This window comes from Rhamphochromis sp. 'chilingali' (assembly GCF_963969265.1).
Source record: "Rhamphochromis sp. 'chilingali' genome assembly, chromosome: 22".
NCBI lineage: Eukaryota > Metazoa > Chordata > Actinopteri > Cichliformes > Cichlidae > Rhamphochromis > Rhamphochromis sp. 'chilingali'.
The window spans coordinates 22218998-22234759 of record NC_137950.1 but is presented as its reverse complement, the minus strand read 5'-3'; the positions used below and the strand labels follow the sequence as shown (position 1 = coordinate 22234759).

At 44.0% G+C, this 15762-nt stretch overlaps 1 protein-coding gene across 1 annotated transcript; it reads left to right on the top strand.

Annotated features, from left to right (window-relative positions):
• The first annotated feature begins 592 nt into the window (after positions 1 to 592).
• polr3e (polymerase (RNA) III (DNA directed) polypeptide E) lies at positions 593 to 14731 on the top strand. Its single transcript, XM_080873862.1, has 21 exons — positions 593 to 753; positions 1495 to 1599; positions 4687 to 4737; positions 4896 to 4973; positions 5218 to 5333; positions 5415 to 5497; positions 5683 to 5790; positions 6362 to 6411; positions 6723 to 6842; positions 6962 to 7047; positions 7199 to 7243; positions 7338 to 7429; positions 7631 to 7751; positions 7881 to 7962; positions 8050 to 8109; positions 8433 to 8590; positions 8687 to 8748; positions 8842 to 9302; positions 12103 to 12180; positions 13219 to 13341; positions 13421 to 14731. Exons 2-21 carry the CDS (start codon positions 1561 to 1563, stop codon positions 13475 to 13477), a joined length of 2070 nt encoding a protein of 689 aa, XP_080729988.1. The 5' UTR covers positions 593 to 753; positions 1495 to 1560; the 3' UTR covers positions 13478 to 14731.
• Positions 14732 to 15762: the final 1031 nt, after the last annotated feature.

Here is a 15762-nt window from a genome sequence, read left to right as displayed (position 1 = left end):
CTTAACAGCAGCTCCACTCACACTAGGAAGCTGATTAGCAAGGCTGACTCTGTGCTGCAGACGTGATTTGAAGTTAAAGTCTGTAACGGCTCCTCTCTGTCTATTGAGGACACGTTTATCCTGTATTTGCTGCTGCAGTCTCAAAAAACGAACTTAATAGAAGTGCAATAATAAAAAACACAATTTTTAATTTCCCAGGAGACTTCAGGGTATATTTTGCATGTCCTTGGATTTCATATTACATCATTTTTGTCTGAAGTCCATTTAAAACGGGTACAACCCAAACTTTATAGTCAGGAGGCTTTATATTTGCTATTAGCCTCTGTTTCAATGTATTGTGTCACAACGGTAGCGTGGCCGAGCGGTCTAAGGCGCTGGATTAAGGCTCCAGTCTCTTCGGGGGCGTGGGTTCGAATCCCACCGCTGCCAGAATATGTTTTTCCCGTTCTATTCGCGAAACAATTTTATCTGAAAACTTAAATTGTCCACAAGTAATACCTAGGTAATACCTAGGGGTAGTTGGTTATGAATGAACAGCGTACTAAAATAATGACACAAGCGGACTCGCTGTGCATTATGGGCGCGGGCTCCTCCCCACGTGTCTGTGTGGAGCAGAGTCAACATGGTATCACAGCAGCAGTAGACTACAGCTGTCTTGAGTTAAACTCCACTTCAGCAGCAGCTCTCCGCACCACGTTCCTGGGCTAGCTACACCCGGATGAGATAGCTAAAGCTGAACGGTGAAGTGTGCAGGTGAGGGAGGAATCTGCTATTCTTACATAAAGAAGAGTTAAAATCAGGCCCGCTGATTGAATCTGTGTTATTTTAACTAAGCACGCCATGCTAAGCTAGCTCACGCTAGGCTACATTTGCTAGCTACCGCCTTGGTAGCTAATATTGTTGCTTGTACGTTTGTTTACAGGAAACAGACATCTTCAGCTTAGTGCTGTGTATCCTATCTTCTTTATATTGGTGTTGTTTTTACATAGGAATAAAAAAAAAAGCACCCGCTGTGTTGTGTAGGCCCTGTGATAAATGCTCGCAGGGTTTGCTGCTAATGGAGCTAACTTAACCATAAACACTCTATATAGGCAGCCAGTAAATTGGCGTCATACTTTTTTTTTTTATTAGCTTGACACAGTGTTTGATAGGGTTATGTTTCCACGAGGAGGAGTCTTTTACTGCTGTGTTGCATCATGTGGATTTTACGTGTGTCCGTGAAAGCTTCACATGACAGGCGGCACAATCACCATAGGAAGTTGACTACTTTAGCATCTTATGGTTTACTTGTTGAGTTAATTGAAGAGTATCGGCTATTACCAATACTGACACCTCCTGATTGAACTGTGATGTAACTGTGATGTGCAGGATCACTAAGTTCCTGTCATCTGGTACCTTTGTTGCCTGCCTGGGTGTAGCCACTCCATAACAGTAACAGGAGTGTGCAGCCGGACATTTAGCTCCTGTGACCCAGTTTGTTTTTTATTTTTCCAGGTTGCACCCCCTTCCCCTCTCCCCCAAGATTTGCCCATCTCACCTTCTTGCTCTGATCACATCAACATGGCCAGCGGTGATGATGACGACCCCATTATAGAGGAGGTATGTTTACAGCCTTAAGTGAAAGGATATTACACGTCTCACTGACCTAATAAAGTATGATACAGCATTTTTTCTGCCCTGTGCACCTTTTATTGCTGTTCTGCGTTTATCAGTGTGAACAGCCTCACGGGAAGTAAACAGTTCCCAGGTGTTTTCCATGCATAGTCTCTGTTAGGTGTATTAACAGAATCAGAATCAGAAAGGGTTTTATTGCCAAATGTTGAGCAGGTTTACAACATTAGGAAATTGCTGCGGTGCTTCAGTGCAAACATACTGTCATAAAAATATAAAAATAAGAATAAGAATTAAAAGTGCTAAGTGGATAGATATATACATGATATATACATGAGTGCAGGTGGTGATCAGTGCCAAACATGGAATGATGCAGTGAACACAGCGTAGGGTCATGTGTTAGTGGTGGGAACAGTCATACGGTTATTGTTCATGTGTCCGACAGCAGAGGGGAAGAAACTGTTCTTATGGCGAGAGGTTCTGGTGCGAATGGACCGGAGCCTCCTGCCTGAGGGGAGCAGGTCAAACAGACTGTGTCCAGGGTGAGAAGGGTCAGCTGAGATCCGAGCTGCACGCCGCAGTGTCCTGGAGGTGTACAGGTCCTGCAGAGATGGGAGTCTGCAGCCAATCACCTTCTCAGCACAACACGCTGCAGTCTCTGTTTGTCCCTGATAGTGGCTCCAGCGTACCACACGGTGATGGAGGAGGTGAGGATGGACTCGATGATTGCAGTGTAGAATTGCATCATCGTCCGTGTTGGCAGGTTGAATTTCTTCAGCTGCCTCAGGAAGTACATCCTCTGCTGGGCTTTCTTAATGACGGAAGTGATGGTGGGCTCCCACTTCAGGTCCTGGGTGATGGTGGTACCCAGGAAGCGGAACGAGTCCACAGAGGTGATGGGGGTGTCAGTCAGGATGATGGGGGGGAGTGGAGCTGTGTGCTTCCTGAAGTCCACAATAATCTCCACTGTCTTCTGGGCATTCAGCACCAGGTTGTTGTGGCTGCACCAGGACACCAGATGTTCAACCTCCCTCCTGTAGGCAGACTCATCCCCGTCCGAGATGAGTCCGATAACGGTGGTGTCATCTGCAAACTTGATTAGCTTGACAGACTGGTGGGTGGAGGTGCAGCAGTTGGTGTACAGGGAGAAGAGCAGAGGAGAAAGAACACAGCCCTGAGGGGAGCCGGTGCTGATGGTCCGGGAGTCCGAGACATTCTTTCCCAGCCTCACATGCTGCTTCCTGTCCGTCAGGAAGTCAGTGATCCACCGGCAGATGGGATCAGGCACATTCATCTGGGAAAGCTTGTCTCGGAGATGGTCTGGAAGGATGGTGTTGAAGGCAGAGCTGAAGTCCACAAACAGGATCCTGGCGTAGGTTCCTGGGGAGTCCAGATGCTGCAGGATGAAGTGTAGGGCCATGTTGATGGCGTCATCTACAGACCTGTTGGCTCTGTATGCAAACTGCATAGGTAATGAAATCACCTGGCAGCAAATATCAGCGTTTATACTCATAGTTGTAGTGTGAATTTTACATATAGTCGTCATTGGCAATTTTTGGCTTTTAATTATTTCTTTGAAGTGATCATTTTCCAGGGTGGAATGATTGTACAGCATACATATTTAATGACTTTAAATATGTACTTTAGTAATTGGTGCTGAAGGTTCTACAGTGCCTTTCAACTTGACAGGGACACAGTTCATTAACTGCTTAGTGATCATGGCTTGACTACTTCTGGCAGCTGATTTTTCAGCAGGAAAAAGATTTGTTTGAACTAAGTGGAGACACGGCTGATTTTAATAATCTATTATTTACTTGGTGGCACGGTGGTTAGTTGTGAGGCACTCCTGCCTCTCAGCAAGAAGGTCATGAGTTCGAATTTAGTATCTTTCTGTGGGTTTTGCATGTTCTCTCAGAGTGCTCGACCCACAGCCCAAAGACACGCTGTCTCTGTCTACATAAACGCACCACAAAGAGGCTACAGGCGTTACATTAAATTATGCGGATTAACTGCTAACGAAGTCTGAAGACAACTTTAATACTTTGTATTGCAGTGATACCTGCAGCACACAGAGGTGAATCTAAAGAGGGCATGGGGTGTACTAAGCCATATTTATTTAAAGGCTCTCCTAACAAAATGTTTAGAATCAAAGAAAAAAACAGGGCTCGCAAAATTGCTAGCTCGACGTCCCAGTGCTAGCGATTTTTTTCCAGTCGGGCTACCAAAATCTATCTCAGCCCTGCCCGTCGGGCTATCATAGGAAGGAAAAATATATGTCAATGCTTTTGCATTCTTTCGAAAATGTAGCTGGGTAATTCTGTCATTGACATCGATGAGCCACTGTCAATATGTGACATTGAAATCACGTTTGAATTTGCGCTTGTTTTATGCTTTCACTTTACTTTGCGATCGCGTGAACGGTGTGTAGAGAGCGACAGCACTGATTGGTGAGTAACGATAATTTGCGCACCAATTCCTCTGACATCGTCTTATCACTCATTAGCTTACTATTCAAACGTGACAAGTGAAATCTCCCGCAGCAAGCTTAAACATGTGAGAGGTTGATCGCGCAGAGAATCGCTGAGCGTTATGTGAGTGCGTGTGTAAAAGCAGCAGGATTTACGCCGGTATTTTAGTTCTGCTCAGCCAAATAAGAGAGGTCAGGGTGAAGAAGGGGCAGTCAAAGAAATGCCGACCACAAAACGGAACAGTTATGACAAATCAGACTATGAGGCAAAAAGAAAGCGCAGCTTTTTTGGTTTCATGGACAAAAGAATTTCTGTGGCTGGAATATGACGAGCTAAATAACATGATGTTCTGCCAGGTGTGTTGTGAGTTTCATTCGATTTCTGAGTCGACAGGCAAACTGAATTACTTAAATATTCAAATGCTGCAGCCCTACTTGTCTGTCTCTCTGTGTTAGCCCTGCGACAGACTGGCGACCTGTCCAGGGTGTACCCAACCTCTCACCCTGCTATGACCCTGAGTTCGGGAACTTTGGAGGAAAGTCTGGTTTGGCTGTTGGCTCCTGACGTCAGCCTGTTTGACTTTGATCTATGTTTGTGTTTTTTCTAGATCGACGTGTACCTCGCCAAAAGCCTCGCAGATAAGCTGTATCTTTTCCAGGTGAGCTTTTCCCTTTGTAGTACCCGTGCACTGATGAGCACGACCTCACGAGCCCACATGTGAGCAGTTTCTCTAACTTATCTGGACCGTCTGGGGTGTGATTGATGTTTAATGTTCAAAGAGTCACTAATTGAGTTCACCGCTTTCCCCTGATGCAGTACCCTGTGCGACCAGCCACCATGACCTATGATGATGTCACCCACTTGGCGGCTAAGATCAAACCCAAGCAGCAAAAGGTAATCAGAAACTTGATGTTGATGTATTTTGTGTTTTGTTGAAAATGTGTTTCTGTTTCAGGGGAGATGTGTGAATAGGAGGAAATATTAAAGTATTGGATATCACCAATTTCTCAAGTTAATTGGTTACATCAGGTTAAATTATAAGATAAGATTTTTTGTATTACAAGTTTTCAGAAATGTTGAAAGTCATTAAATCGGGTGTTTGTAGTTGTTTATCATTTATGTACGGCTCCTTATACAGGTGGAGCTGGAAATATCCATGGACACAGTGAGTCCAAACTACTGTCGCAGTAAAGGAGAGCAAATCGCCCTAAATGTGGACGGCACGGGTTATGACGAAACCAACACCTACTCTGCGTATGTTCTTTGATTTATACATTCTTCTTTGATTCAGGTCCTGCTTCTGGTCTGACTGTTCAGTTTTTTCCCCCTTTCTAGTAAAATGATGGACAAGCAGACCTTCTCCTCCATCCAGGCCACCACCAACACCTCCAGATACGCAGCTGCTGTGTTTCGCAAAGGTCTGACCTGATTAACGGGTTCAGCAGCCCGTATAGTACATTGTGGCACCATGTTTGTGTTTTGGCTTTGTGACCTCGCACCAAAAGATAAAAACAATCAGCCATTGAACCACACATATTATGATGAGTCCACTCCAATCAGAGTAGGATTTATGACCTGGTTGTTTTATTGATGGCGTTAACAGGTGAGCTTCACGTCACACCTCTGACTGGAATTCTTCAGATGAGGCCCAGCTTCTCTTACCTGGACAAGGCCGACAACAAAACCAGAGAGAGGGAGGCGGCCAATGAAGGTGTGCCTGCTTTTCTTGTTTTCCAGATTAAATTCTGAGAAGGATTATTTAGTATACACAGTTTATCTTTTGTTTGAAAACCTTAATCGTTTACTCCTAGAAAACCTTGATCTTTCCTGAACTGAGTGATTTTTGTCGTATTCCATGCCTGCTTACAGAACAAAATGACTGTGTGTGTGCATCAGATGTTAGTGAGGATAGTTTCTGCCTGTGCAGCCAGCCTTGGGGAAAACCCCAGAAACTCTTCACTGAGGTTTTACACTTTTCTATTAGGGTACAAGGGAGGCTGCCAAATGTCATCCTTACTGAAGTTAAGAATGAATAAAATGAGTTTGTAGCTCTTCTTTACATTTTTCCAAGTGGCAGTTATAAGAAACTGGGACTGTTGTGGAGGGTTTATTGGTGTGGACCTCCACAACAGTCCCAGTTTTTTAATATTTGCCCCTTGGAGAAATTAATTCCCCATCCCTGCTTTAAAGCATGTTATATGTTTATTTTTAGATGTTTCCTCAAACATCATGGTAGGAGCAGGTATGATTACAGTTATTTGACCAGAGTCTTGTGTGTACAGGTGGAGACTCCTCCCAGGATGAAGCTGAGGAGGAAGCCAAGGCTATTACGGTAAATGCTTAAACACAAACACTTACGGTCAAGCTCAGGCGACCGTGGCTCAGGGGGTTGGGAAGCGTATCTGTAACCGGAAGGTTACTGGGCTGTCTGTCCTGGTCGTTGTGTCCTTGGTAAAGACCAGGGTAAAGACACTTTACCCTACCGCCTACTGGTGTTGGCAGCCTTGCTTCTGTCAGTCTGTCCAGTCTGGCTACAACTGTAGCTTGCCTCCACCAGTGTGTGAATGTGAGAGTGAATGAATAGTGAAAATGCAATCCATTATCATAATTACACTGATTTAAGTTCTCCTGCTCGTGCTCCAGGTGAGGTTTGCTCGTCCCGAGTCGGAGCAGGCCAGACAGAGGAGGATCCAGTCATACGAGTTCCTTCAGAAGAAGCAGGCGGAGGAGCCCTGGGTTCACCTGACCTATCACGGAGTCAAGGTAGAGGGAGTACTCACCATTGGGATGAATTTGTCTCCTTTCATGAGCGCTGACGTTATGAGATTTGTGCTGGTTATGCATCATCATAAAGCAGTTTGTGTTTGCAATATCGAATTCAGGGCGGGCGCTCGGAGCATGAAAGGCAGTACCTGTTCTGTCAGTCAGTGGATGCCTCGGAGAACTCTGAACTGGTCAAAACTCCAAAGTGAGTACAAATAAATAACTTCTTGATACTTGTGCTTTTTTATTATCTGAATTAAATTGGATGTGTAGTTTATTTCTTAGGCACTGATGAGCTGTATGTTGATGCAGTTTTAGTTCTGCTGCTGTTCTGTTCTCCTCTCTCATTTTCTCAGGGAGTATCTGGCGATGTTGATGCCGCCTCTTGCAGAGGAGAAAGTGTAAGTGTGCCCCTCTCTTCTGGCACGTACATCTGCATGCCAACTCAGTGACAGTCTGTGAATCGTATCATTAACTTGCTTTCCTCTCTGTCAGGGTGAAGCCTGTGGGTCCCAGTAATGTGCTCTCTATGGCCCAGCTCCGCACTCTGCCACTCGGAGAGCAAGTCAAGACTCTGATGAAGAATGGTAGGATAACATGATAAAGAACAGCTTTTTTTTAATTAATTTTTTTACAATGTATTGTTATTATTATTTTTTAACACACATGCAAACATCCATGGCACTCAACATTTCCTGTGCAGTTTTTCTTTGTACCACGTGGGGGCACTAAAGCATAAACGGCAACATCATCATCCTACCATTCATTTCGCTGTCTCTCCTCTCCAGTGAAGGTAATGCCATTTGCTAATTTGATGGGCCTGCTCGCGTCTGGCACAGACTCGACCTCAGTGCTGCGCTGCATCCAACAGGTGGCGCTGCTGGTTCAGGGGAACTGGGTTATCAAGAGGTAAGACCAGGAATCTTTTATCTAACTGAAACGTTAAAATGAACCACAGGTCAAGCAGGTCTTGTCTAATTCCATGTTTTTATATTGAGTGGGAAATGACTGATGTGGGTTTTAAATTTTCCTCCACAGTGATGTTCTGTATCCCAAAAACACCTTCAGTGCTCACAGTGGTGTTCCTGCTGAGGTGCTCTGTCGTGGCAGAGACTTTGTGGTGAGCTTCTCTCAGTTGTTCCTCCTTTAATTAAGCTACAGCATAATGCTTGACAGGCACAGTTTAAGTCATCTTTTCATTTCGTAGATGTGGAGGTTCACTCTGGAGCGCTCTGTGATGAGAAAGGAGATTGCATCAATCATCAAAGTAAGGACGAGACCAAAATGAGATGCTTGATTCAATGTTTCTGTTTGTTAGTAACCGAAATGGCTCAGGAGAAGTAGCTGTGCAAAGTTAATTGCTTAGGCTGCGTTTTTTATTTATTTATTTTTAATTAGAGGTTCATTGCACTTTGAATTAGTCCTTTAAGTTGTGTTGCATCCTCGACAATCAGGATGTGGAAGGATGCTGTTGTTGGGTCTTTAATGTCCCTCAGTGTATTGCTTTCTTTTGCATTTGTGACCTGGAAGCTGAAGTTGTTCGGTATATTCAGGTAAAGAGAGCTAACACCTTCCTCCTTCTTCCTTCAGCTTCCCCCAGAAGACGTGAAAGAGTTCCTGGAACATGTGGCAGCTCCTCGGGCAAACCGGGGCTGGGAGTTCCTGTTGCCTACTGATGTAGACTTTATTAAGAAACACCCAGATGTTGCCCACAGGCAGAACATGTTGTGGCTTGGCATCCAGAGCAAGTAAGCGACACGTTGAAAGGGCAGCACATCAGTAGTTTAGCACTATTAAATGTTTTTGCTGCAGTGGAATAATCTGGCTTGTTTATTTTCCCGAAGGCTGGAAAAGGTGTTTAATTTCTCTAAAGAAGACTTTGTGCCAAAGAAGTCCGCTCAGCCTGGTTTGTACTGAGTTACATTTTGTCAAACACCCCTGAAATGATATCGGTATACTCTGCGGAGCTTATTCAAGTGATCTATGCGGTGTTTTCTAGATCCTGTCCACATCAGCGGGCAACAGCGTCTGAAGATGGCTCAGGAGCGAGTGCAAGAAAACCAGTCGACTCTGCAGAAGGACCTGGAGGACAGACGCGCAGGAAGCAGCATCCACATCAAACAGGAGCCCGTCAGCAACAGTGAAGACGAGCCAATGGACACATCCTGCTCCTCCTCAATCCCCAACGGTTCTCTCAATGGTTACCCCAGTGCCACCTCCCCCGACTTTGATCACACCAACGGAGGGAGTCCCGCCAACACGGCGTCCCCGGAGCTGCAGGACTTTGTGATAAAGACTTTCCGGAAGCATTTTGTGATCACGTTGAATGAGCTGAAGAGGCTGTTTAACCTCCACGTGGCGTCCATACCGGTCGGCCGGAGCGTCTTCCACTCCATCTCAGATCACATGCTACAGGACGCCATACTGCTCAGCCAACAGTGCAAACAGATAATGGTGCCTGTGAGTCTTTTTTGTATGTCGTTTATTGGAATGAAATGCACAAAATTATCACAGAAATGTTTTGGCTGTTGCTGTGCAAGAGTAGAAATGGCTAATCCGAACATCTGGAGTCTGGTTTAGTGGACTTTTATCTAAACATCTACATAATAACTTCTAACCATCCATCATCTTCCTCTTAAACACAGTTTGGTTGTGCTGGAGGCAGACTAAGCAGGATATCCCACACATCCTTCTCCCCATCAGTGCTTCGCAGCTCCTCCTAGAGGATCCCGAGGCATTCTCAGGCCACATGATATACACTCAACAAAAATATAAACGCAACACCTTTGTTACTGCTCCCATTCCCCATGGGATGGACGTAGAGACCTAAAATTCATTCCAGATACACAATATAACCATCCCTCCCAAACAGTGGTCACAAATCAGTCCAAATGTGTGGTAGTGGGCACATCTGCTATATTGAGATAATCCATCCCACCTCACAGGTGTGCCACATCAGGATGCTGATCTGACATCATGAGTAGTGCACAGGTGTACCTCAGACTGCCCACAACAAAAGGCCACCCTGGAATGTGCAGTTTTGTCTCACAGCAAAATGCCACAGATGCCACAAGCAATGAGGGAGCGTGCAATTGGCATGCTGACAGCAGGAATGTCAACCAGATGTGTCGCCCGTGCATTGAATGTTCATTTCTCAACCATAAGCCGTCTCCACAGGCGTTTCAGAGAATATGGCAGCACATCCAACCGGCCTCACAACCGCAGACCTCGTGTAACCACACCAGCCCAGGACCTCCACATCCAGCAGGTTCACCTCCAAGATCGTCTGAGACCAGCCACCCAGACAGCTGCTGGAACAATTGGTTTGCACAACCAAACAATTTCTGCACAAACTGTCAGAAACCGTCTCAGGGACGCTCAACTGCATGCCCGTCGTCCTCATCGGGGTCTTGACCTGACTCCAGCTCGTCGCCGTAACAGACTTGTGTGGGCAAATGCTCACATTCGATGGCGTCTGGCACGTTGGAGAGGTGTGCGCTTCACGGATGAATCATGGTTCACATTGTTCAGGGCAGATGGCAGCTGAGAATGTCCCAGTTCTTGCATGGCCAGCATACTCACCGGACATGTCACCCATTGAGCATGTTCGGGATGTGCTTGACCGGCGTATACGACAGCGTGTACCAGTTCCCACGAATATCCAACAACCTCGCACAGCCATTGAAGTGGAGTGGACCAACATTCCACAGGCCACAATTGACAATCTGATAGACTCCATGTGACGATGTGTTGCACTGCATGAGGCAAATGGTGGTCACACCAGATACTGACCGGTTCTGGGTCCCCAGACCCCCAATAGCGCAAAAAACTGCACATTCCAGGGTGGCCTTTTGTTGTGGGCAGTCTGAGGTACACCTGTGCACTACTCATGATGTCAGATCAGCATCCTGATGTGGCACACCTGTGAGGTGGGATGGATTATCTCAATATAGCAGATGTGCCCACTACCACACATTTGGACTGATTTGTGACCACTGTTTGGGAGGGATGGTTATATTGTGTATCTGGAATGAATTTTAGGTCTCTACGTCCATCCCATGGGGAATGGGAGCAGTAACAAAGGTGTTGCGTTTATATTTTTGTTGAGTGTATAAGAGAGGCAGTTTTCTTGCAAAGTGCAATTGCAGAATAGTGCCACTAGATGGCGCCTCCCTCATTTTTGTTTTTGAGCTACTATAAAGAGGTTTTTTTCTTTATTATTATTTTTAGGTGTTTGGGTCTTTAGTAGTTAGTGCAGTGAAGAGGAGACAGGACAGCGGAGCGAGCGAGTAGGAGAACATGCTGTAAAGGGCCTCGGGCCTGACTTGAGCCCGACCACTGAATTTAGTCTTTCAGCATATGATCAATCTGTGAGGAACATCAGCACCGCAGAGAGAAGTTTATATAAACTCAGCAAACAACATGTGACTGAACCATGCTGCTAAAATGGTTTTTAATGGGACATTTGGCTATTAACTAGAGACTTTGTTTAAAGCTGCAACAATCTGTAAACCAGTGTCTAGCTACAGTTGAACTCATCTCGTCTCACCTATTGTTGACCCACAGAGAATCTAGACTTAGACTCTGAGGGTGATGACAACATTTTCAGGGGTTTATGAGCAGCAAGAGTAGTTTTGAGTAATCTGGGCCAAGACTTTGTTTCTTTAAAAATGCAGATAAGAATAAGAAACAAAGAGTAGTTAGAGCAGTTAGTAGCAGATGTTTTTATGATGCTATTTGGCAATTGCAGCTCTTCCTTTGCCCTCCACACAAAGTGCTCACTTGCATACAACCAAAGCCTGATCCAACATGATTCGTTAGTACTCTGCAAAGAAACCAGGAAGTGTTGCCCCTTTGGCTACATATTCATCATATTCAAATTAGTTTGTTTAAATATGTCAAAGAGTGATGTGAGAATTTTCAAAGTTCAAACCAAAATGATGAGGAAAAACAACACTGTTTCATAACATGATACTCAGATCATGGCTGAAACATAGACTGTACACAAAGATGGACACAGCCACCCGATGGTCTCTGCAGTTTGCACTTTGAAGCTTCTGTATTTGTGTTTTGCTAGTTTGTGAAGCCAGACTCAGGTGATCATTAGAGGAACTGTTGTTTCATTTTTCAGCTACAGAGTGTAGCACTCCACACAGTCCAGATAATCTCAGAAGACTCCGTCTGAGCAGGCAGTTGAGCTAAGAGCAGGTTTAAGGATCAAATCCTCCTGCCTAACATTTCTGTTTCCCTCTAACTTCAGTTTCCTGCTCAGACCAAAGCAGCCCCAGATGAACAAAAGGTGTTTGGCTTGTGGGAGACCGGAGAGGACTTCGACAAGGTAAACACTCACAGCAATCGCTGAACTTCACAAGAATTTAAAAAAATAATTTATTATTATTATTTTTTAATGAATCAGTGATGTTTCAGTGTGGGCCACGATTGCGTCTGACTGCAACACTAAAGTAAGATGCAGTTCTGTGAAGTGTTTTCTTCGATTTCTGACATAGACTTGCTTTGGTCAATCAGTGTGTGGCATTGCTAATTTATTTAAAACGCTAGTGCAGAATTAAAAAGGGACCAATAAATATCATATAGCCACTACTTAGTTAGCTCAGCACAGCATTTGGAAACAAGGAGAAATAAAACAAGCCACTGAATTTAGCCGATTACATCAAACAAGTTGTGCTTTTATGCGTTGTTACATGTGAAAGCATTTCTTTTGCCAGGAGTTACAAAAACAAGCTGCTACTGACCCAGTCTTGCAATTTATCCATATTTCCTAATGTGCTGATTTAGTGATATTAAGATTTAACTACAAACTGTACATAAAAGATGGGTGAAGCCACTGTGTCACCCATTGGTTTGTAAAATCCTGTTTTGGGGATCAGTTTTAGCATTTTGGCCACCGTATCTTGTTTATTTTCTGCCATCCCCATCTTGGCTCACGTACTCATGTCTTGTCAGTCACAAGTGATTAGCTAATCCCAAGGATAAGCCTCCTCTCTGAGACATAATATGACCAAAATTTCCCAAAGTGAACCATATTTTTCTTTTATGCAAGATGACCTCAGATGAGTGACTGAGCCTATTAAACTAAAAACATGATTACATGGGGCAGAGGGGCGTTTTCCTTGAAATTTGTATAGGACTGGAAGTCAGTGCCCATTAGAAGGAATGAAGGTTTAAGGCACTTCTGTGCAGTTTCACACTTAAGACCCAGAAGCTCTGTATGTCTTTTATACCACCAGTGCGCCCAAGCAACCCTCTGATGTATTTACCACCTTGTTATATGTTGGTAGTCTGCTCACTTCAGGTGTTTCAGCTGCAGTCTGCAGAGTTGAATTCATACTTCTGTGTGGTTTTGTTCTCCCTGCAGCACCGCCGGCTGCTCTATGATGTGTTCACCAAGAACTACCGGGTCAGGAGGAACATAATCCAGGCCAGACTGGCTCAGGAGCTTGGAGACGTGTCTAAAGCTGACATCGACCGGCTGCTTAATGTGAGCCCAGTTCTGAGTCTCAATGTCTGCCTTTCAACCAGATGTTGTCCACTGATCTAACCTGTTGTCTGGTTTTCAGGAGTGCTGCAGCAGCCACGCAGGGATGTGGTACCTAAAGGGAACAATACAGTCCTGACCCCGGGAGCCTCCCCCCATGCAGTCACCCCCAGCCAATCATATCCACTCTCAGGTGTCCCGCAGGAGGGCAGTGGAAAGATGAGAGCCAATCACAGCAGCTCGCCCCGCTCTGAGAGTGGGCGACTAGAGGACAAAGCTGTGCTCAGAACAAGAAGCTTTTCTCATTTCAGCTGAAGCATTTCTGATCTTCGTGTGAGCGCCCCGACTCAGTGGGAGGACTGAAGCTCCCCACGTACTCTGACAGCTCGAAAGCCTGAGAGGGAGGAAAAAAATGAAGAACTAGAAAGATGAATATTTGCGGTTTATTGGTAGGTTTTTTTTTTTGTTTGTTTGTTTGTTTTATTGCATTTATGACCTGAAATCTGATTATTCTTTAGCTAAACCTTTTCCACATCAGTTTGCTGTTTACAATTGAAAGCAGCTGTGGCTCAGAGTGCTTTCACTTCACCCCTCCTTGGAAATTTCCTCAGAGAAAAAACACATTTTACTTTATTGCTTCACCAACAAGGCAAATGTTGTTTAAGGCCTTTTAGGCACCAAAATTCTCCCTTAGTTTTTACACTTTCACCAATCTGACTTTAAGGAGTATCAGCTGAGTTTGATATTTTTATTTATTGCATAAAAGAGGAAGGTGGGTTTAAAGGGTTCAATGCTTAGATAAAATATGGCTGAATACTGTAAGAAAAAAAACAAACCAAGCTAAAGTATTAATGAACTGAAATCTCTGATGACTTTGGCAATCGTGAAAGCTGCTTCATCAAATATGGTTTCCTACATTTCTGTTATTCAGTCACAAGTACTGATTTCTAAACTTTTTAATGAATGTCGAGGTTTTTGTTGGCTGAATGTAGAGTTTCAGATTTTCCTTTCTTTGAGAGGAACTTTGAGTGACCGATTTCTTGATGAGAACCAATAAAGATGTGATTTGGAATAAAATGTAGATCTGTCTCTGTGCAAACACCAGTCCAGCACACAAACACTGGACCTTCCTAAGTGGCGATGCGGCTGATACGCCCATGTTATCGCCACGTGCTGCTATCTTGAGCCTCCGTCTAAAGTGCCTCTGCCTCACAAGGCATTCAGGACAAACTCCAACCCTTCATATGAGGTAACGCTTTGATTTCCAACACATTGCATTTGTGGACATATGAGCTGAAATTCAGGCCAAATCTGATTTCCTCCATCATCAAATATTCCAAGTAATATTTTTTTTATTGGTTTGTTATTTTGCTCAATAAACACTTTAAATGTTTGATGCCTTTTGTCATTATTGCTGTAGTTTTTTGTGAAATGTGGAACAGGCATTGCTGTATATGGATTTCTTCTAGGTACCAAATCACTCCTGGTGCAGTGTCGTGAAAATCCAAAGAGCATTTGATTTTTTCTTTTTTACAACAGTAAGTCTTTAAAGGAGGCAGTTTTTGGTCATTTCTAGCTCCATTTACTATCCCTCAAAACTCTTCCAAAATATGCAGAAGCTCATGTTTTTTTTCTTTATTATGACTAGCAGGATACTAAAATAGTGTTTTTTATAGTTTCCAAAAACAATCACTGAGGTACATACTGTCTCCCACACCTGTCACTTTGACCTTGCTGAGGTCCAGTGTGGGTGCCACGCCCACGTTGAAAGGGCTCTTGGGAATGATCTTCACCTATGTGTCCAAACTGCAAATGAATCGCGCATGAGCGAAGCCGCTGCTCCCGCACTGACTGTAACGCAGTCAGTTCTTCTTTTACTGCTATGTTGTTTTGTGGATCACAACTACTACTTATGAACACACACACACACACACACACACACACTCCACCAGAGTTCCTATTTCGGGTCACCTTTGCCGGTCCAAGCCCAGATAAAGGAGTAGGGTTGGGATTGTGACATTAAAAAAGCCAATAATTGGTAAAAGAAATGTAATTTGTAGCTGTAAATAAATTGGAAATGGGATGTTTTTTCACTCACTTTCTGTCCCTTCCACGATGTTATTTTTGTCTCCTACACCGTAGGTAGGTTCCAATGACATTAGCATGAGCAATTGTGCCAATGAGGCGATGACGTAATTTAGCGAGTTGTAGCAACTTTTAGGACAGCCAATACTTGCTGACTTACTTACTGAGGAGTTGTGAACACTGGAAGCAGGCACACATTAAAGATAGACACACAGCGTCTATATATATATATATATATATATATATATATATATATATATATATATATATATATATATATATATATATATATATAAAAAAATAAAATAAAATATACAAACCGGATTCCAAAAAAGTTGG

What these genes read in the sequence shown, in the direction of transcription:
- polr3e (XM_080873862.1), top strand. Translation starts at nt 1,561, where the DNA reads ATGGCCAGCGGTGATGATGACGACCCCATTATAGAGGAG. An exon ending in ACGACCCCATTATAGAGGAG is followed by an intron (nt 1,600 to 4,686) that starts GTATGTTTACAG and finishes TGTTTTTTCTAG; the next exon opens with ATCGACGTGTACCTCGCCAA. An exon ending in TGGCTTGGCATCCAGAGCAA is followed by an intron (nt 8,591 to 8,686) that starts GTAAGCGACACG and finishes ATTTTCCCGAAG; the next exon opens with GCTGGAAAAGGTGTTTAATT.